The sequence below is a fragment of the Stigmatopora argus genome, chromosome 16, assembly GCF_051989625.1.
Source record: "Stigmatopora argus isolate UIUO_Sarg chromosome 16, RoL_Sarg_1.0, whole genome shotgun sequence".
NCBI classification, from domain to species: domain Eukaryota; kingdom Metazoa; phylum Chordata; class Actinopteri; order Syngnathiformes; family Syngnathidae; genus Stigmatopora; species Stigmatopora argus.
In genome coordinates this window covers 445,500-463,784 of record NC_135402.1, presented here as the reverse complement: position 1 = coordinate 463,784, position 18,285 = coordinate 445,500, and the positions used below count along the sequence as shown (strand labels likewise).

Sequence of the window (18,285 nt, the reverse complement as noted above, 5' to 3'; positions counted from 1 at the left end):
GCTGGGGCCTTCACAACAAATACATACTACTACTCGCTTTGCAAATATACGGAATGTGCGGAATAGTATATCTGGAATATTGTCAAGACGAGTGGTCCCACTCCGGTGTTTTGATTGAATGCAGCTGGTACCGAAAACGCACGTCAATGGACCACTTTATGGGAACCTTATACTATATACGCTTATTGACTTTGCCCGTGCATCCGTGCATGTGTGCGTGCATGTCACCTATAGTAGTTGCCACTCGCTTCCCAAATGTGTCACTTGTGCGCGAGCCTCGTGAAGGGCTAAACCCCCCCCAAAAAAAGCCGGCTGTCCGACAGATCCGTGTGGCGACGCGAGCCGAACGAGCGGACGGACGGACGGGCAAGCGGCCATGGAAGAATTGTGTCGCCTCGGCGGTTTGGATCCTTTGTGGGTGAGTCACTGTCAGCTCCTTCTTTTTAAGTCACTAAGGCCAACTTGCGTGTCAGTCTTGTTGGCCGCAGGTTATTTTGCCGTGGTTTGGGGGTGAAATTCCATTGGAGAAAATAGTCCAGAATGCAAATTGAATCACAGTCATAGTCATAACATTTGACATGCATCAATAAGTACATAGAGTTAAAAAGGGATGAATTGTGTGTATTTTGCTTGTCTTTTTACTTGTTGAATAATAAGGGAGTATTTGTAAGTCACTGATTGATTCAATTTGACATATGTTTTGTTATTTATGAAAGAAAGATGGAATATTTAGGCCTTGAAACTCCGTTTGCGGGTTGTACAGCCCCTATCATGAGAACGACGTCCTCCTTTTGACCAAGGTCGAATGGTGACGGCGGAATATTCCAAATGACTTTTGTTTGTTTTTGCGCAGGACTGGAACGTGACGTGGTACACGGAGGAGCCGGACGTGACGGCGTGCTTCCGCCACACCGTCCTCCCGCTCTTGCCCTGCGTCTTCCTGTGGTCTTGCGGGCCCCCGTACCTCCTTTACCTGCTTTACCCGCGGACCCCGGCGGCCCCGCCCCTGCCGCTCTCCTCGCTCTGCTGCGCCAAGACGGTCGGTCGGGTTCGATGCCCGCCCGCCCGGCTCGCTCGCCATCCGCCATTCAATACTAACGGAATCGGTTTTGCGGCGCAGCTTGTGAGTCTGAGCCTGTCGTCGTTGAGCCTCTTGGAGATTTTCTACGTGCTAGCCCGAAAGAAGGACCAGCTCCGCGGCGACGGCGCCGCCCTGGTCTTCCTGCTCGGCCCGCTGCTCCGATCCCTCACCACGGTACGTGACCCGCCGGCTCGGGCGCGCCGCCGCCGCCGCCCCATCTTTGGCCTCTGGCAGGCGGCCACCGTGCCGGTGCTTCACGCGGAGAGACGGAAAGGCGTGCGTTCGTCCGTGCTCCTCTTCCTCTTCTGGACGCTGTCGCTGCTCTGCACCGTTCTTCCCTTCAAGGCCGCCGTGCGGCGCATCCACCGACAGGTAACAGCGACCGGCCCGTCTTTCCCCGGGTCCGGGGATCGGGATTTCCCCCTTGGTTTGGCGTGAGGAGCGAAGGGAATATTTGGGGAGGAGGCAAACGGCACGGCGCGACCAATGCGTCCTTTTGGGTGGGGCGGCAAAAGTCGCGAGTGGATGTTTGGCCTTTTCAATTGGCACCCGGCTCCCAAAGGTCGCCGGGCCTTGTCGAGGGGCCACGTGCGAAAAACCTGCATTTTTTCTTTTGCTCGCCTTGGCGCTCACGAAGCAACACGACATTGTCCCCCCCGTCATTTTTTTCTCTCCATTGTTTCAGGGCTTCTCTTCGGACGCCTTCGCTTTGGTGGCCTTTTTCATGAATTTCTCCCTTCAAGCGGCCCAAGTGGCGTTGAGCGCTTTCTCGGACCGGCGACCGCTCGGTCGGCCACGCGCCCAGGTGGCCCCATCGCGGCCCCAACGCGGCCCCAACGCGGCCCCAACGCGGCCTTTCCCGTCAAATGCCATTTTCTCTTGACTTTCAGAACGCGTGCCCCGAAGAGGACGCCTCTTTCCTTTCCAAGTTTTTCTTCTTTTGGTTCAGCGGGTAAGTCAACTGCATTTATAGTGTGTATAGAAAGAGTATTGTTCTTTTTTGGGTGGTAACTGTCATCATTTTATTTGTCATTGCCATTTATTTGGATTTTCATCTGCAACCATGCATTTATGTGAATCATTATTTATTTATATCTATTTATGTCATTTGAAATCCACACTTAATTGTGCGCCCAGGCTGGTGATCCGAGGCTTTCGGCGCCCGCTGCTGGCGTCCGACCTGTGGCCCCTGCGCGAGCAGGACGCGTCGCCGCGCATCGCGCGGGAACTGGAAGCCGCCTGGGCGCCCAAGTCGGCACAAAAGCGGTGGGGGACCGACCGAGGCGCGTCCTCACGGCGCTCACCCGAAACGTCAGCCGTGAGAAACGCCGTGGGAATGTGCGCAGGACGCTCTCCCAGAGGCGCTCGGGGGAGAAACGGCCGCTGCTGAGCGAGTCCGCGGAAAGGTCGCGGCCCCCAATGCCGCCGGCGCCGCCGTCGAGCCCGTCCGGGGAAAACCAGCGTCTCTACGTGGACCTCCTGCTGCGCGCCGTGGCCCGCTGCTTCGGGCCCTACTTCCTGCGCGGCATCTTCTTCCTGCTCCTGCACGACGCCTTCATGTTCGCCGTCCCGCAGGTGCTCAGGTTGGTCCCGGACCAAAGGACGGTTGGCGCCCGGGCGGACTCGGCGCCGACCGTCCTCTGGCCGCCCTCGACGCCGGCAGCCTGCTGCTGGCCTTCATGCGCAACCCGGACGAGGCGGCGTGGAAGGGCTTCCTGTTCGCCGGCCTGCTCTTCCTGCTGTCTTGCCTGCAGTCGCTTCTCAACCACCAGTACATGTACCGCTGCTTCACGCTGGGCATGAGGCTCAAGAGCGCCGTGGCGGGCCTGGTCTACCGCAAGGTGAGCTCCGGCGCCGCCCCCGTTCGTTTTGCGTGAAAAAAAAGCGCCACCGCCCGCCCCGTTTGCGCCAGTGCCTGGTGATGAGCAGCGGCGCCCGCCGCCAGTGCACGGTGGGGGAAATCGTCAATCTGATTTCCGTGGACGCCCAGAAGCTGATGGACCTGGCGGTCTACGTCAACAGCCTGTGGGCGGCGCCCGTGGAGATGGCCCTCTGCTTCTACTTTCTTTCCGACGTAAGCCAAAGGTGCCACCGCCGTTGCCACCGGCCTTTTTTTAACCAATCTCCCGTCCGACAGCTGCTGGGTTTGTCGGCGTTGGCCGGGACGCTCGCCGTGATCCTCATCTTCCCCCTCAACGCGCTCATCGCCAAGCTGAGGAGCAAGCTGCAGGCGAGTCGCCCTGGGGCGTCGAAAGCCGAGGGGCCGGCCGCGGGGGGACGCCCGGGCTGACTCGCCAGGCCCCGCCCTCCGACCCGCCTTCCGCAGGAAGTGCAGATGGACTTCATGGACGCTCGCGTCAAGCTGATGAGCGAGATCGTGAGCGGGGTGAAGATCCTCAAGTTCTACGCCTGGGAGGAAGCCTTCCTGCGTCGCGTGGGCGTCCTGAGGGACGGCGAGCTGGACGCTCTGAAGAAGTCTCAGGTCCTCTACTCCGTCTCGCTGGCCTCCTTCAGCTCCTCCTCCTTCCTGGTGAGACCGGCCCTCCTCGCCGCCGTCCCCGCTGCTTACGAATGGGGAGGGGCAAGTCAAGGAAATATCAAAAATCCGCCCCCACCCCCCGTCTTTCAGATCGCCCTGGCCGTGTTCGCCGTTTACGTGCTGGCGGACGAGCGCAACGTCCTGGACGCGCAGAAGATCTTTGTGTCGGTGGCTCTCATCAACATCCTGAAAACGCCTCTGAGCCAGCTGCCCTTTGCCATGAGCACCACCTTGCAGGCGAGTGGCGGCGCCCAGCGTGTGGGCGGAGCATCCCCTGGCTCCCGAGATCAATGGCTAATGGCCATTCCACCCGGCTCGCTCAGGCTTTGGTGTCCCTCAGACGCTTGGCCAACTTCCTGTGCCAAGATGAGCTGGCCTCGGACGCCGTGGAGAATCGGGCCCCTTCCCCCGGTAGGAAAGAGCGCTCGGGGTTCCTTCAAAGAATCGATCGGGGGCCCGCCGGGGGGGGCCAATGTCCAGCCCACGTCCGCCATCGGCGCTTTTAATCCACCCGCGGGCCCAATTCCTTTTTTCCCCCCCTTCTCAGACGGCGACGGAGTGCTGATTCGGGACGGACACTTTGCCTGGTCCCCCGACGGGGCGGCCTGCTTGCGGGGCATCCACTTGAAGGTGGGCGGGGCGTGGCGTGGCGTGGCCGGAATCAAAAGTCAAGTGAGATACGTGTCGACCGTTTGACAAAGGTGAAGAGCGGCACGCTGGTGGCGGTGGTGGGCCAGGTGGGCTCGGGGAAGTCTTCCTTGCTGGCGGCCATTTTGGGAGAGATGACCCAGAGGAGCGGCTCCGTCCTGGTTGGGGTGAGCGTCGCCAAGTCCCACGTTATCGCCGTTTGGCCTTCTCCGGTCGCCCTTTGAGCCCGTCCGCCCGCCCGCCCGCAGGGTTCCCTGGCCTACGTCCCTCAGCAGGCCTGGATCCAGAACGCCACGCTGGAGGAGAACGTTTTGTTCGGGCTGGAGAGGAAGGAACGCTGGTATGGCCGCGTGCTGGAAGCCTGCGCCATGCGCCCCGACCTGGAGAGCCTCCCGGCGGGAGACGCCACCGAGATCGGGGAGAAGGTGGGCGCTTTCCCGGACTCGGGCCCGGAGATCCGTCCCCCCTTCGCCGCGGCTGATCAGCGACGGTGGGCTCGCAGGGCCTGAACCTTTCCGGCGGTCAGAAGCAGAGGATCGGCTTGGCGCGAGCCGTCTACCGCCAGAGCGACGTGTACCTGCTGGACGACCCGCTGTCGGCCGTGGACGCGCACGTGGGCCGGCACATCTTTGACCGGGTGCTCGGACCCAAAGGTCTCCTCAAAAGCAAGGTGGCAAAGGAGGGGGCGGGTTAATGTCGCCGTATCCTTTTTATTGTCCCCAAAGGACGTGTTTTTGGACGTCTTTCAGACGCGGGTGCTGGTCACGCACAGCCTGAGCCTGCTGTCCGGCGCCGACTTGGTGCTGGTGATGGAGGACGGTCGCGTCTCGGAGATGGGCTCTTACGCCCAGCTGTTGGAACTCAAAGGAGATTTTGCCAAGTTGATCCACAACTTTAGCGCGGCGCCACCACCCAGAGAAAGCTCATCCTACAAACGCGGTAAACAAAGAGCGTGATTTGCCACTGTGGTGCTATTTTATTGATTTTTTTTCTTCTTTCTTTCCAGTCAGCAGGAAATCCTTGTCCCGCCTGAGTTTCACCGATTTTTCCATCGATCTTTCCCAGGAGCGGCTCATCAGGTAACGGCTGATCTTTTGCTTGATTTTGACGACATCACGAGGCGCATTTATTGTGTTTGCCAGCTGCGACATGAGCGGCGCTAGCGTTCAAGCGGCGGGACTCCACCAAGACCTGTCCTCGGATTCTCTGGGCAAGCTCACCCGCGCCGACCTGCCCCGCGTGGGGAGAGTGAGTCCCGACTCGAGCCGAGCCGAGGCCAAAGCGCAAAGAACCGACGGGGAACCGACCGACCGATCGCGTGTGCTTAGGTGAAGCTGCGGGTCTACGGCGACTACTTGGGAACGGTGGGGCTGACCTTCATCATGACCATCGTCTTCCTGTGCGCCTTCCAGCAGGCCGCCTCCTTAGCGTACAGCTATTGGCTGAGCCTGTGGGCTGACGACCGGCCCGTCAACGGCACCCGGCCGGACCACGTGCTCAGGCTCAGTGTGTTCGGAGCTCTGGGCCTGACTCAAGGTCGCTCAAATTTGCGCTCAAAAGGCGCTATCAAAGGAGTTTTTTTTTTTTTTTTAATTTGGCCATTCCAGCCGTGACATCACAACCCGAATTTGGATGTAAACCACGTCTCCGACTCAGGTCTGGCCATGTTCGGGACCAGCCTGGCGGTGGCCCTGGGCGGCATCGTGGCCTCGCGCCGCCTTCACGCCGACCTGCTCCAGGACGTCCTGCGCTCGCCCGTGTCTTTTTTCGAGGCCACGCCCAGCGGGAACCTCCTGAACCGTTTCTCCAAGGAGATCGACGCCATCGACTGCATGGTTCCCGAAGGCCTGAAGATGATGCTGGGTTACCTGTTCAAGCTCCTGGAAGTCTGCGTGGTGGTCCTGGTGGCCACGCCCCTCAGCGGCCTGGTGCTGCTCCCGCTGGCCTGCCTCTACGTCTGCGTGCAGGTGAGTCCGCCCGCCCCCCCGCCGCCGTCAGGCCGGACGCCGCCCTGACCTTTGGCCTCGCTTTGGCGCTTAGAGCTTCTACGTGGCGGCGTCCTGTCAGCTGCGGCGACTGGAGGCGGTCAGTCGCTCGCCCCTCTACACTCACTTCAACGAGACGGTGCAGGGCGCCAGCGTGATCCGGGCCTTTGGCGAACAGGAGCGTTTCCTGCGGCGGGCCCACCGCCTCATCGACCAGAACCAGGAAGCCTATTTTCCCCGCTACGTGGCGACCAGGTGCCGTTCCATCTCGCTTCGCCCCAGGGGGCCGCGGTAGACGATTGGCGTTACTTCCAAGTAACGGGACCCTCGGACCCCGGAAGCGGACTCGACGACGCCCGTTTTGGTTGACCTCTTCTGACGGCGGACGCGTGTCCGTCTGGCAGGTGGTTGGCGGTCAACTTGGAGTTCTTGGGGAATCTGCTGGTCCTGGCGGCCGCCGTCTTCTCGGTGCAAAGTCGGGAGCGGCTCAGTCCGGGGGTGGTGGGCTTGGTGCTTTCGCACTCGCTCCAGGTGCGAGCGCTCCCCCCAAACTAGACGAACACTTGCAGGAAGGCTTCCTCCCGGACGCCTTTGGAATTTGCCTTTTGCCGCACAGGTGACGGGGATCCTGAGCTGGATCGTCCGATCGTGGACCGACGTGGAGAACAACATCGTGTCGGTGGAGAGAGTCAAGGAGTACGCCGACACCCCCAAAGAGGTGGGCTCGGTCGCTCGGGTGGCCCGTCCGTCGATCCGCCCGTCACTCGCCGGCCGCCCTCCAGGCCCCCCGGCTGACGGACGACGCCGACCTGGCGAGCGGCTGGCCCTCGGCGGGAAGCGTCCAGTTCGAGGACTACGGCCTGCGCTACCGCAAAGGTCTGGACTGGGCCTTGAAGGGCATCTCCGTCAGCATCCGGGACCAAGAGAAGGTGACCGGCCCGCGCAATCCATTGCCGGCCGATCCTAACCCTTCGGCGGCCGGCGGCGGCAGGTGGGCATCGTGGGCAGGACGGGGGCGGGCAAGTCGTCCTTGGCCCTGGCCATCTTCCGCATCCTGGAAGCGGCCAGCGGGCGGATCTACATCGACCGGGTGGACATCGCCCAGCTGGGCCTACGGGACCTCCGCTCCCGGATCGCCATCATTCCCCAGGTGGGTGGGTCCCAAGTCTCTCCGTGGGCTGAGACGCGACCTTTGACCCCCCTTCCCTCGAGCAGGATCCGGTGCTGTTCTCGGGCTCGCTCCGGATGAACCTGGACCCCTTTGAGCGATGTTCCGAGCAGGAGCTGTGGAGAGCCCTGGAACTGGCTCACCTGGGCGCCTTCGTGTCGGCGCTGCCCGACGGACTGGGCCACCAATGCTCCGAAGGGGGCGAGAACCTCAGGTAGAGAACCTCAAAGAGCCAATGAACGACGCTGGCGTCCAGAGTATTCCTATGGGTGCGTGGGAGACTGGGCATTGCCAGGCGTTCGTTCGTTCGTTCGTGACGAGGCCGTGTTGGTGCGCAGCGTGGGTCAACGGCAGCTGTTGTGCCTGGCGAGGGCCCTGCTGAGGAAGAGCAAAATCCTCCTCCTGGACGAGGCCACGGCCGCCGTGGACGTGGAGACGGACCGCCTGATCCAGTCCACCATCCGCACGCACTTCAAGCAGTGCACCGTGCTCACCATCGCTCACCGGCTCCACACCGTCATGGACTGCGACAGGTTGCTCTGGGAGCCAGAATGGGCGCCCCGTATTATCACGGAATCCAATGAAAGCGGCCATCTTTGGACAGGATCATGGTGATGGACGGCGGCACCGTGGTGGAGATGGACGCCCCCGCTCAGCTGGTCCAACGGCAAGGGCACTTCTACCTCATGTGCCAACAGGCCGGACTGCTTTGAACGGACCCGACGGCGGACGCTCCTCGGGTAGGAAACGACCCTTCGGGGTCAATACCTTTGACCTTTTTCCGTCCGTCCGTCTGACCGATCGACCGAGCGCCGCCAAATCTGCCTTAATGTTCCCAGAATAAACACTCTGCCACAAATTATGCGCCCGCACGTGCGTTAGCGTGTTTGCAAGCTTCCTGTTGGGCGAGCTGATAAGACGCGGCGTTTTTTCCGCCGTGGCCGTGCGTGCGTTCGTGCGTTCGTGCGTTCGTGTGTTCAGGGGAGGTGCTTAGGCGCTCTTTGACAAACGCCATTTAGCTCAAAAGAAGGCTTGCAAAAAGCAGGAAGAATTTGATGTTTCCGTTCCAAAAATGCACGCTTTCCGTGTCACTCCTCGTGTTTACGCTCACCTTTTCACCCCCCCAAAAGCCACGTTCACTGTCACTAGACAAAGTTGCTATCCTACATTTTTGAAAACACCCAGGAAATGAAAGCACGCAAAAATTGGCCAATAAATGGATGAAATTTGACAAAAGCATCCCCGTTAACGGCCCAATTTCTTTCCAATCGCCAAACTTGAACCCCACAAAGTGCTCCCAAAAGCCCAATATTCAGCAGGAAGTGACCCAAACCAAAGCAACCCCCTCATGAAAACCAAAAGGTGGAAAATGTTACAAAACGGTGCAAAGAGTGAAAAAGCACAATGAGCGTGAGGAAGAAAAAAACCCAAACAAATGCCAAAAGCTGTTTTTTTGCGAGCAATTTGGTCCTGGCGGTTCCGCTCTGGGGGGAGCCCTGGCCACGCCCCCCCCCCCATGGCCAGAACGTGACCCGAATGCAAAGCGGACGCGGCTCCCGGAACATTCTGCGTCACCGCCCGGGCCTATAAAGAGACGGCGCGCGGCCAACGGACCTTCACCTCCCTCCGCTTGAACATGGGCTCTTGTGGCTGGTCCGGATTGCTGCTGGTTCTCGCCCTGACGGCGGCGTCCTGCCTGGAACCGCCTGGCCAAGAGGCGGCGGCCAGACGCGCTCGCTTCTCCTCCAACAGCCCCGGTAAGCTGGCGAACGGCCGAACCTTTCTGGGTGAAGGGAGTCCTTCATTTTTTTCCCCCTGGCCCCAACAGCGGACGTGGCCAGGTGCCTGAACGGCGCCGTGGCGGTGGGCTGCGGCTTCTTCTCCTGCCTGGAGAACTCCACCTGCGACACGGACGGCCTGCACGAGATCTGCCAGCTCTTCCTGCAGGCGGCCGCCGCCTTCGACACCGAGGTGGCCAAAAATGAGATCATCGGAGCCGTCGGTCGGGGCGCTCCACGTTTTTGTTCCCGTGGAATTAACGGGCGGGCGAATTGCAGGGCAAGACGTTTGTGAAAAAGAGCCTGCACTGCGTGGCCCAAGGCATCGGCAGCAAGGTTCCCCAGACCATCCGCCGCTGCAACATCTTCCAGAGGATGATCGCCGAGGTGCAGGAGGAGTGCTTGGTGGCGCACGACGTCTGCTCGGTGGCGCGCGACAACCCGCGGGCCTTCGCCGACGTGGTGCAGGTGCCCACGCACTTTCCCAACAGGTAAGGCCGGCGCGCCGGCGCCTGGGAAAGTATTTCCGGAGCCCAGCGACGGTGGAAAGAACGTTCTCGCCCTTTCGCCGATACGCAAATGCCCACTTAGTGCTTGACCGTCACGCAGGTACTACAGCACCCTCCTGCAAACGCTACAGGCGTGCGACGAGCAGACGGTGGCGGCGGTGCGCGCCGGCCTGCTGGGCCGTCTGGGTCCGGACATGGAGACCTTCCTGTCCGTGGTCCAGGGGCGAGAGTGCGAGGCGGATCGGGCTTCCGCCCCATTGGACGACCCCTCCGCCTGGAGGAACGTCCCCATCTTCAACGTGCAGCCGGGCTTTCGGGGGCGCGACCCCACCCACCTGTTCGCCCGCAAGCGCTCGCTGGCCGACGGGGAGGCGGGGCCCGGCCCCCGTGTCTAAGCCCCGCCCCCCTCTCTCAGTCTCTCTCAACCTTCTCCTTAATTTATGCCTTTTCGTGCCGGTCACGAAGCGCCGCCCAATAAAATGTTGATGCATTCCAATGTTCTGTCCCGTGTGGCTCGTGTACGCGCAAATACACAACGGAGCAATTTCACTCATTTTGGCTGCCACTGACGCCGCTAGATGTCCAATTCAGCCTCGGGGGTTTATTAAATGATGTATATCGGGGGTAGGCAAACTATTCCAAGCTGCCCCCAGCCTCATTGGCCCAACCCCCGTTGATTTGAACTTTGTCACCACCTATGTTTATGCTGGATGGCTTGGAATAGGAAAAGCTGCAACTGCAGACCAAAGGCTTTGCAAAACCACCTCTGCCTGGTATAAACTGTCAGCGCCAGTTCAAGACTTTTTTTTTTTGAACTATTTCATACATGGGCCATCAAAGTGTTAACTAGGCATTCATTTAACAGGGCTGGGCAAACTAAAATAAGGGCCACAGTGAGTGTGGGGGTTGTTTGGTATCAATCTCTAAAGAGCAAAGCTTTCCACAATACTAGTGTCCTACAAGTGCAATCAGTGGATTGCTGTCAGCTGCATCTCATTTCAACACAACCCCCGCTGCTTCAAGTTTGTCAGTCAGCTCAGTCGGTCGCTGCTTGGTTGCCTTGAAGGAAAATCAGCTCCCTCCCTCCCTCCCCACCCACAGCGGCCCAACCCCCGTTGATTCAATTTTGTCAGCTACGTGTGTTCAAAACAAAAAGCTGCCTTTTTTGGACCTATTTCAAAGGTGGGCCATCAAAGCGCAAACTTTTGACCATGATTGAGTGAGTGAGCGCCTCGAAGAAATTGAAGCATTGGACATATGGAGGAAGACGTTGCGTCCCATAAGACTAGGCATTTATTTAACAAGGCTGGGCAAACTAAATAAAGGGCCTGAGTGAGTGCTTTGGTTTCAAACTCTAAAGAGCAAAGCTTTCCACAATACTAGTGTCCTACGAGTGCAATCAGTGGATTGCCGTCAGGTGCATCTCATTTCAGCACAACCCCCGCTGCTTCAAGTTTGTCAGTCAGCTCGGTCGGTCGCTGCTGGATGACTTGAAGGAAAAGGGTTAGGGTTAGGGTTAGGGTACGAGTCGTACGGTGTTTGTAAGGTTTTGGGGGGGTTTGTAAGGGGAATCATAATCATTTTTAAGGGCAGTTATCGGCAGGTATGCTTATCACATATTGTCCTTTTAAACGGCATGCGTGCGGTCGTTAAAAAAACATTCTTACGACTGTTGGGGCGGGGCTTAAGTGCACGAGACACTTGTCTCTGTCAAATGCAGACAATAAGTTACCGTAAAGCCGAATGGTCGCCAGTCAATGTCCGACAAACGGCTTGGTTGACTTCATGGGCGTATCGTGACAATTGGATTGGTCGCCGAGAATCAAAAATATTACACATGGTCTGTATTCCATTGCAGAGGGTTTCTTACAAAAAAAGTATGCAACTATTATTATCATCTTCTCGTTTTTTTTTTGACAATATTCCCTCGTGCCTTTTCACGATGCCTCAACTCACCGCTTGCGAGGGGTGATGGTTCAGGCTAGCGTGCCGCTACGCTAGCCCGATTTGCCATCGCGCTTGGTGTCACCATCGCACTTTCCTCCGACGACCGCCGATATTTACACGCATTATCGAAACGCGCAGAGAGCGACCCCTCCACTTGGCGCTTTGAAGCTCCGCCTCCCAGACGACGAGGCGAGAAGCGCCTACTCGGTCGAGGGGCGGGGTGCGACGTTCCAGTCCAGCTCCAGGTAGTCCTGGGGGAGGAGTCTATTAGGTCAACGTCACTGGCAACCGCGCTCGGAGCGGCTACCTGCTTGGCTAGCGAGGCTAGCATCCCGTCCAAGCGCCGGACGAGCATCGGGAAGGTGGGCCGGCCGGAAGGGATGGCGTGCCAGCACTCTCGCATGGTCTCGTAACTAGGCGGACGGCACCCGGCGTTTAGGGGCGCTCGCTCGGCCCGTCGGGGATCGGTCGTCTCACTCACAGTTCTTGTGTGCAGGCGGACGGTTTGTCCATGCGGTGACCCTCCTTGAGAAGTTTGAAGAGATCCTCCACCGGGACGCCGGGGTAAGGAGACGCTCCCAGCGTGAAGATTTCCCACAGGAGGACGCCGAAAGACCACCTGAGCCCAGAAGAAGGGAAAAAAAAATGGTCCGGCGGTGGCGGCGGATTTCCCAGGCCCGGCGCGCTAAATGGAAGGGAAGAGAAGACTCACACGTCACTTTGGTGGGTGTAGATGCGGTCGAACAGAGCTTCGGGCGCCATCCACTTGACCGGCAGAGGACCCTGAAAATGGCAGGTGGCTTTTGACGTGTGCCCCTGAATAGATTGCGCCCGGGGCAGTCGCCTGCATCGACCATGGCAAAAAACGGCCCTTGGTGAAGTTCTTTGCTCTTTTTTAAATGAGAAAATGAAGTGTGTCTCCAAGCAGACTTTGGAAAACGAACCCGGGGTGGTCTCAGACCCCCCCCAGCCCCCCCCCCCCCCCACTTAATGAGACAATGGTGCCCCAGGAAAGATGATGGGTCAAGATTTGGGGGCAGGAGAGCTCACTAAAATATTCGCAAAAAGCTGTTTTTCAAATTATTATTTGATAGAATGGTCGTATGTAAAATGACGCTATTTGTAATGTACGTGGGATTGGTGCACCATGTTTGACTTTGATGCCGACCTGCATGCAGTTCACGTCCTCACCATTGAGACGTGAGGGGCGCTGTTCCTTAACGTCACTGGGGGAAAGGGGGCGGGGTTCGCGCTCTGGGCAGCTGGTGCTCAGGCTGCTGATTGACAGCTGCTTGTCAGTTAGCGACATGTTAAAGAGAAAGTGCTCACTAACCCAGCTGATCCCAGGCCTGCTTTAAGGTAAATGCTAACCTTTAAATTGCATTGAAAACTGTTGCCTGCCACGGTGTGCTGAGTTATAGCATTAAATGCACCATTTTAAACAATGATTACATTAGACAGCCTGTCGATTTCATGACGACAGTGGTTGTGTCTGCCCACGGTTGGCTGGGATAGGTTCGAGCGTCCCCCAGGGCCCCCCCCAGACACCCCCCGCCACTGTTCTGGACCGCCCCGAATAGGTTCCGGACTGGTCTACTTTGTCCCGCGGCCGTGCTGATTACATTGGTGGTCTTCTTGTAGTAGTCGGCCCGCCGCACGTCTCTGGCCAGGCCAAAGTCGGCGATCTTCATGACCAGCTCCTCGGTGACCAAGACGTTCCGGGCCGCCAAATCTCTGTGGACGCACTGAAGGGAGACGGGAAGGCCGTCGGCGTCGCCCCGGGTCATTTTTGTGATGGCGCGCTCACCTTCTTGGAGGCCAGGTAGGCCATCCCCCGGCCCACCTGGTACGCCGCCGACACCAGCTCCGGGAGATCGGCGCCCGCTTGCCTCTCGTCCGGGCGGCGCTCACGCAGGTGCTGGCGGAGGTTCCCCCGAGCGGCGTACTCCACCACCACGTAAAGCGGCCCTGCCGAAGAACGCGGTTAGCCGGGGCGGGCTCCGGCGACGGAGAGGCGCCCGCCGTCTGTCTACCGTCCAGCGTGCAGGCGCCGATCAGGTTGATGATGTTCTTGTGGCGCCCGATCCTCTTCATCATCTCCATCTCCGAGACCAGGTCCGCCAAGTCCTTCGGTCCGGCGTCCGCTGCAGGCCGGTCGCGGCGCTCAGGCGAGGGAAGAGCGGCGAGCGGGCCGTGCGGCGCTCACCTTTCAGCATCTTGACCGCCACCTGGGTGAGGCGCCACGGGCGCTCCCGGTCCAGCCCCGCCGCCTGCGCCGAGGACACCTGCCCGAAGCAGCCCTCGCCCAGCGGTTTGCCCAGCGATAGCCTGGCCGGCCAGGGAATCCGCTCACGTCAGGTGACTCCGTCCGACGAGATTCCCACCGACTTTCGGGCGCCCGCCCAAGAGCCAAAACCGCGCCACTTACTTCCCGCGGGGGAGTTCCCACTGAGGGTCGTGGGGCAGCTGGTACTCCGGGGACGCGGCGGCCACGGGCGCCGTCCCGCCGCCGGAACAGGGCGGAGGCTTCTCGGAAGGGCGCTGCCAGGAAGACCCCAGCGACACCTGCGGGGGCCACATTCCCCGTGACCGGCAATGGCGAGGCGGAGTCGTTGAGACCCGCTGTACCTGTCTCTTCAGCCTGACGCTCTTGGCCAGCTTGTGGACGGTCAGCTTCCGCTTCCTGGAGGCGGCGCACAGTTTGCAGATGACGGCACCGAAGGTCAGCGTGGCGGCCACGAAGAAGCCCAGGCAGTAGAGGAAGATCTGCCCGTAGCCCGGGGGCAGCCGCGGCTCGGGGATCGGCCCTGGCCCCCAGACGTGACCCGTCACGCCCGCGACTCGCGGAGGGAAAAGGAACGGGGGCGCCGGCGCTCACCCTCCAGCACGGTCAGCCAGGCCGAGTGGTACGAGGCGCCGTTTTGGTTGCTGGCCACGCAGGCGTAGCGGCCCGCGTCGGCGGCGCTGACGTTGCTCAGCGTCAGGAGCTCCAGCTCTTCTTTGGTGGCGTTTGCGCCGGCCTCCTGAAGGCAAAGGCGGAAAATGGAAGGCGGCGCCTCCAGCGGCCGGCTCGGGCCCACGCGGCACCTTGACGACCGGGCCGGGGGGGCGCCCGTCGGCTCCGTCCGGGAGGCCCCCCTCGTCCACCTTGATCCACTCCACGAAAGGGGTCAGGTCGCTGTCCACGTGGCAGGAGAAGCGCACGTCCTCGCCGGCCACCGCGCTCCGATTGGCCGGAAGGCCGGCCTGGAGGATGGGCCTGTGAGAAGAGCGCTCTGCCAACCGAGCGCCGGCCGTTACTTTGGCGCGAGGCCGGTGGGTGGGTCGCCACGCCGCCGCCGCGACCTTACCGACGATGTCCAGCTTGAAATGGCGCCGGATGCGTCCGTGGACGTTGAACGCCACGCACGAGTAGTTCCCGGAGTCGGCCGGGACGGCGTCCCGCAGGGTCAGGGCGCCTTCGCCCAACTAAAATTCCACAACATTCAATATCAAAGTGCCCGATCGGACGTCCGCGCTCACCTTGAAGCCGCCGAGTCGGTTCTCTCCTCGGATATCCATCCCGTCCTTGAACCAGTCCAGCGTGGGGGCGGGGCTTCCCACGGCCCGGCAACGAAACTTGACCGTCCTGCCCACGGGGACCGAGCGAAGCGGCGGCTTGTCCGGAGACACCCAGCGAGGAGACGACGCTAGCGGGGACGCTAATCGGGAGAAGACCACAAGTATTTTTTCTTTTTCTTTGTCATCTTGTTAAGTGGGTGTGGCCAAGAAAAGTGAAGACGCTCACGTGTTTGCTGCTCATCTATCTGGTCTTGGTTTTCGTCACGGCCGTCTTTCCCTTCCTCCGACGACGACTCTTCTTCTTCGTTGTCATCGTCGTCGTCGCTGTCCTCCAACGAGACGCTGGCCAAAGCCGCTGGAACGACAAATTCAGGTTTTTCCTCCTCTTGACTTGACTTTTGGCCAAAGACACTGGCAGGCATGCAGGCCTCGCTTCCTCCGTTTTGCGCGATGACCCATCGTGGCTCATCGACAGGAAGTAGAAGCGTGTCGACACACTGACAAAAAAAGATTTCCCGCCGAGCCCGCGTCCCGTTTCTCGGAATGCGCTCACTTCTGACGCCACGGAGGAGACGACTTGGGGTTAGAAAGGAGTAGCTTGACATTTTTCAGGAGAATACCAACACATTTCCCAGAAAAATAGAAAGACGTGACGAGTCGCCCCGGTTAATGTCAGGATAATAACGACTCAAGTGAATATTATCCCCAAAAGTTGTGTCTCACCTGCATCGGAGTGGTTGTCATTGGCGGAGGGGCGGGGCTCCGTGACAGGAAGTAGAAAGAAGAGAAACAAAGGCAGCAGCAGACGGACTCTGGCCGCCATTTTGCCAGGCTCAATCAACTCCGTCGGCGACTTCCTGTGTGACAAAATGACTTGACGCCAACTGCTTTCCAATTTCCACGTTTTAGGGATGCCGACAATAAATGGTCTCTTTTTTTTTAAAAAATTGGAGACCGATTGTAAAAAACGGGACTCCTTTTCGTTTTACGGTTGCCTCGTTAGTGTTAAAAGTCGGCTGGAATTGTACAAGTATGTTGTGTAAAACCAACAAAACGGGAAAATCATTAATGAAGATCCAAAAATATTGACATTGACTATTCTACGCATCAAAATGTTACAATTCAGCCTCACGTTAAATGATCCTCGATGGAAGTTGAAATATATTTCAGTTCAAATAACAAGCTCATCAGAAATATATATTTTTTCTGTCTTATTGTAACTATTTCAATTGTTTTATGTGGAATATAAAGCCGATGGATTTGCAATTTTGGTATATTTTGTTCTTTTGTTGAGGGAAAAAAATGTTCTGGCGACGCAACGAACGCCAAGCCGCGCCAACGACAAACGCGACGAGCTGGCACGCGTTGTTGTTGTTTATGTGACGTACCTGGACGAGGTCGTCCAATGGGCTGCAACGATGACGACACGTCCACGACTTGACTTTTCTTCTCACTTGGGAGACACGTGGGAGACGGTCCTCATCGGCGCTTCAACTGAGAGAGAAAGTGAGAGCGTGTGTGTGTGTGTGTGTGTGAGTGAGTGTGCATGTGCAGTGGAACGCCCAAACCATCCCACTATTGCGCTCTCCTCCTCCTCCTCCCTCTGAGCGCTAGCGGTGAAACAACTGCCATCGACGGTAGTAGTAGATGTCTAATTGTTTGCCATTATCGTACTTTTCCCAAAAGTATCTCACTAATGATACCGAACTGTATAGCGTGGGGCGGCCAGGGTCTCTGGGGGCTTCAAGCGGGACATCCCATCATTTTCTGTCTAGTTTTCTGATCCAAAAAGTGGAAATCTAAAATTTGGCTAAAAAATTCAGCCGTTAGAGTCCACCGATTGATGGTCACTGAGGCGGATGCTAACTAGATTGAACGTCTATCTTTTCTCTGTGTTTCTTCAAGATTAAGTTGGACATCTGCGGGAAGAGGACACAGCGACCATTGTGATGTCATCCAACGGCGACACCATGTTTGACCTTTCCACATCTCCACACAATGAAACGTATGTCGCATCCACGAACATTCCTTTTCTTCGGGATTTTCGGACGCCCACCCAAGCGTCGCCGGGTGGGGGCGGGCCCGACCGGAACATTCTTGTCCGCCAAAGTCTAACCGACACTTCCTGTTTTTCTCGGCATGGGGTCAGAGCTTTGAAATGGCCTCGAACGCGTCCTTGGGCCTTTTGTGTTCGTAAAAACGTCGTTCTTTGATAGGGTCGTGAAAAAAAATATCACATTGACGTTATGATTTGATGTCTTTCTTGTGCAAAAACATGACACGAGCAGCAAAAGATAGCAAATGGTCGTGCGGCGTGGGAGGAAGACCACGTGAAATTGGACATTGCAAAATACCGAAAGAAGATAAAGCGAGAAAACCTCAATTGTCTAAATGACGAATGACCGGACTGTCTGTCTGTGTGTGTGTGTGTGTGGTGGAGTCCAAATATAAAGCTGCTCGCGTGCACGGGAACATTCCAAAAGTTGCGGTATGGCCGTGCGCGTAGGGAGGGAGGGAGGAGGCCGCTGCTTCTGGCTTTCTGACAAAAATGTGACTCTGACACATGCGACTTTGGAACTTCTCTTTATTGATATGATCCAATCAACTCCAAAAAAATAGATGTACATTGAGAATATGTACACTTTCTCCCTCTTTTTCACTATAAAATAAATAATGCTTCACATGCTACCGATCGTACGATCGGTGCTGTCACAATCTGATTGTAACAAAGAGAATTTTTAGAACATTTCAAAGTTGAATCGGACGAGCGCTTTAGTGTTAAAAAAAAAGGATAGCATGTCATAGCGACTCCAGTTCAAGAGGTGGCAGTAATGAGCGTGCAGGGTATTGGCCAAGTGCCATAAAGGGGATACAAAAAGAAGGAAAGTGTAAACAACGTGACGTCACCATTATGACGCTTTAGTTTAAAAAAAGTCTACATGTCATAGCGACTCCAGTTCAAGAGATGGCAGTAATGAGCGTGCACGGTATTGGCCAAGTGCCATAAAGGGGATAACAAAAGAAGGATAGTGTAAACAACGTGACGTCACTATTATGGCGCTGTGCCGC

The 18,285-nt window shown here is 57.9% G+C and overlaps 3 protein-coding genes across 3 annotated transcripts; 2 read left to right on the top strand and 1 right to left on the bottom strand.

Annotated features, from left to right (window-relative positions):
* Positions 1 to 313: 313 nt before the first annotated feature.
* LOC144090546 (multidrug resistance-associated protein 1-like) lies at positions 314 to 8,280 on the top strand. Its single transcript, XM_077622109.1, has 31 exons — positions 314 to 418; positions 854 to 1,039; positions 1,121 to 1,255; positions 1,316 to 1,453; positions 1,767 to 1,889; positions 1,972 to 2,033; positions 2,219 to 2,347; positions 2,443 to 2,664; positions 2,745 to 2,922; positions 2,994 to 3,155; positions 3,219 to 3,311; positions 3,408 to 3,611; positions 3,711 to 3,857; positions 3,944 to 4,031; positions 4,168 to 4,250; positions 4,322 to 4,435; positions 4,517 to 4,693; positions 4,771 to 4,938; positions 5,018 to 5,207; positions 5,275 to 5,347; positions 5,411 to 5,516; positions 5,597 to 5,804; positions 5,925 to 6,235; positions 6,309 to 6,508; positions 6,658 to 6,784; positions 6,870 to 6,971; positions 7,036 to 7,182; positions 7,245 to 7,403; positions 7,469 to 7,635; positions 7,760 to 7,954; positions 8,026 to 8,280. Exons 1-31 carry the CDS (start codon positions 377 to 379, stop codon positions 8,132 to 8,134), a joined length of 4,545 nt encoding a protein of 1,514 aa, XP_077478235.1. The 5' UTR covers positions 314 to 376; the 3' UTR covers positions 8,135 to 8,280.
* Positions 8,140 to 10,166, top strand: LOC144090542 (stanniocalcin-like). Its single transcript, XM_077622100.1, has 4 exons — positions 8,140 to 9,178; positions 9,250 to 9,392; positions 9,479 to 9,690; positions 9,809 to 10,166. Exons 1-4 carry the CDS (start codon positions 9,058 to 9,060, stop codon positions 10,101 to 10,103), a joined length of 771 nt encoding a protein of 256 aa, XP_077478226.1. The 5' UTR covers positions 8,140 to 9,057; the 3' UTR covers positions 10,104 to 10,166.
* Positions 10,167 to 10,966: 800 nt separating this feature from the next.
* On the bottom strand, positions 10,967 to 17,303 carry LOC144090762 (fibroblast growth factor receptor 1-A-like). Its single transcript, XM_077622541.1, has 16 exons — positions 16,605 to 17,303; positions 15,443 to 16,073; positions 15,178 to 15,356; positions 15,006 to 15,123; positions 14,743 to 14,930; positions 14,534 to 14,678; positions 14,284 to 14,462; positions 14,084 to 14,220; positions 13,862 to 13,983; positions 13,689 to 13,799; positions 13,463 to 13,623; positions 13,278 to 13,400; positions 12,368 to 12,438; positions 12,137 to 12,274; positions 11,963 to 12,068; positions 10,967 to 11,906 (listed from the first exon to the last, which is right to left on the bottom strand). Exons 2-16 carry the CDS (start codon positions 15,819 to 15,821, stop codon positions 11,856 to 11,858), a joined length of 2,208 nt encoding a protein of 735 aa, XP_077478667.1. The 5' UTR covers positions 15,822 to 16,073; positions 16,605 to 17,303; the 3' UTR covers positions 10,967 to 11,855.
* Between the last annotated feature and the right edge of the window lie 982 nt (positions 17,304 to 18,285).

Coding starts and splice junctions, on each gene's coding strand:
- LOC144090762 (XM_077622541.1), bottom strand. CDS start 15,821: ATGTCAAGCTACTCCTTTCTAACCCCAAGTCGTCTCCTCCGTGGCGTC. Junction 14,221..14,283: donor GCGTCAGGCTGAAGAGACAG/GTACAGCGGGTC, acceptor TGGCCCCCGCAG/GTGTCGCTGGGGTCTTCCTG. Junction 13,800..13,861: donor GGCGGTCAAGATGCTGAAAG/GTGAGCGCCGCA, acceptor ACCGGCCTGCAG/CGGACGCCGGACCGAAGGAC.
- LOC144090546 (XM_077622109.1), top strand. CDS start 377: ATGGAAGAATTGTGTCGCCTCGGCGGTTTGGATCCTTTGTGG. Junction 4,939..5,017: donor AAGGTCTCCTCAAAAGCAAG/GTGGCAAAGGAG, acceptor GACGTCTTTCAG/ACGCGGGTGCTGGTCACGCA. Junction 7,636..7,759: donor GAAGGGGGCGAGAACCTCAG/GTAGAGAACCTC, acceptor GTTGGTGCGCAG/CGTGGGTCAACGGCAGCTGT.
- LOC144090542 (XM_077622100.1), top strand. CDS start 9,058: ATGGGCTCTTGTGGCTGGTCCGGATTGCTGCTGGTTCTCGCCCTGACG. Junction 9,393..9,478: donor CCGCCGCCTTCGACACCGAG/GTGGCCAAAAAT, acceptor GGCGAATTGCAG/GGCAAGACGTTTGTGAAAAA. Junction 9,691..9,808: donor CCCACGCACTTTCCCAACAG/GTAAGGCCGGCG, acceptor ACCGTCACGCAG/GTACTACAGCACCCTCCTGC.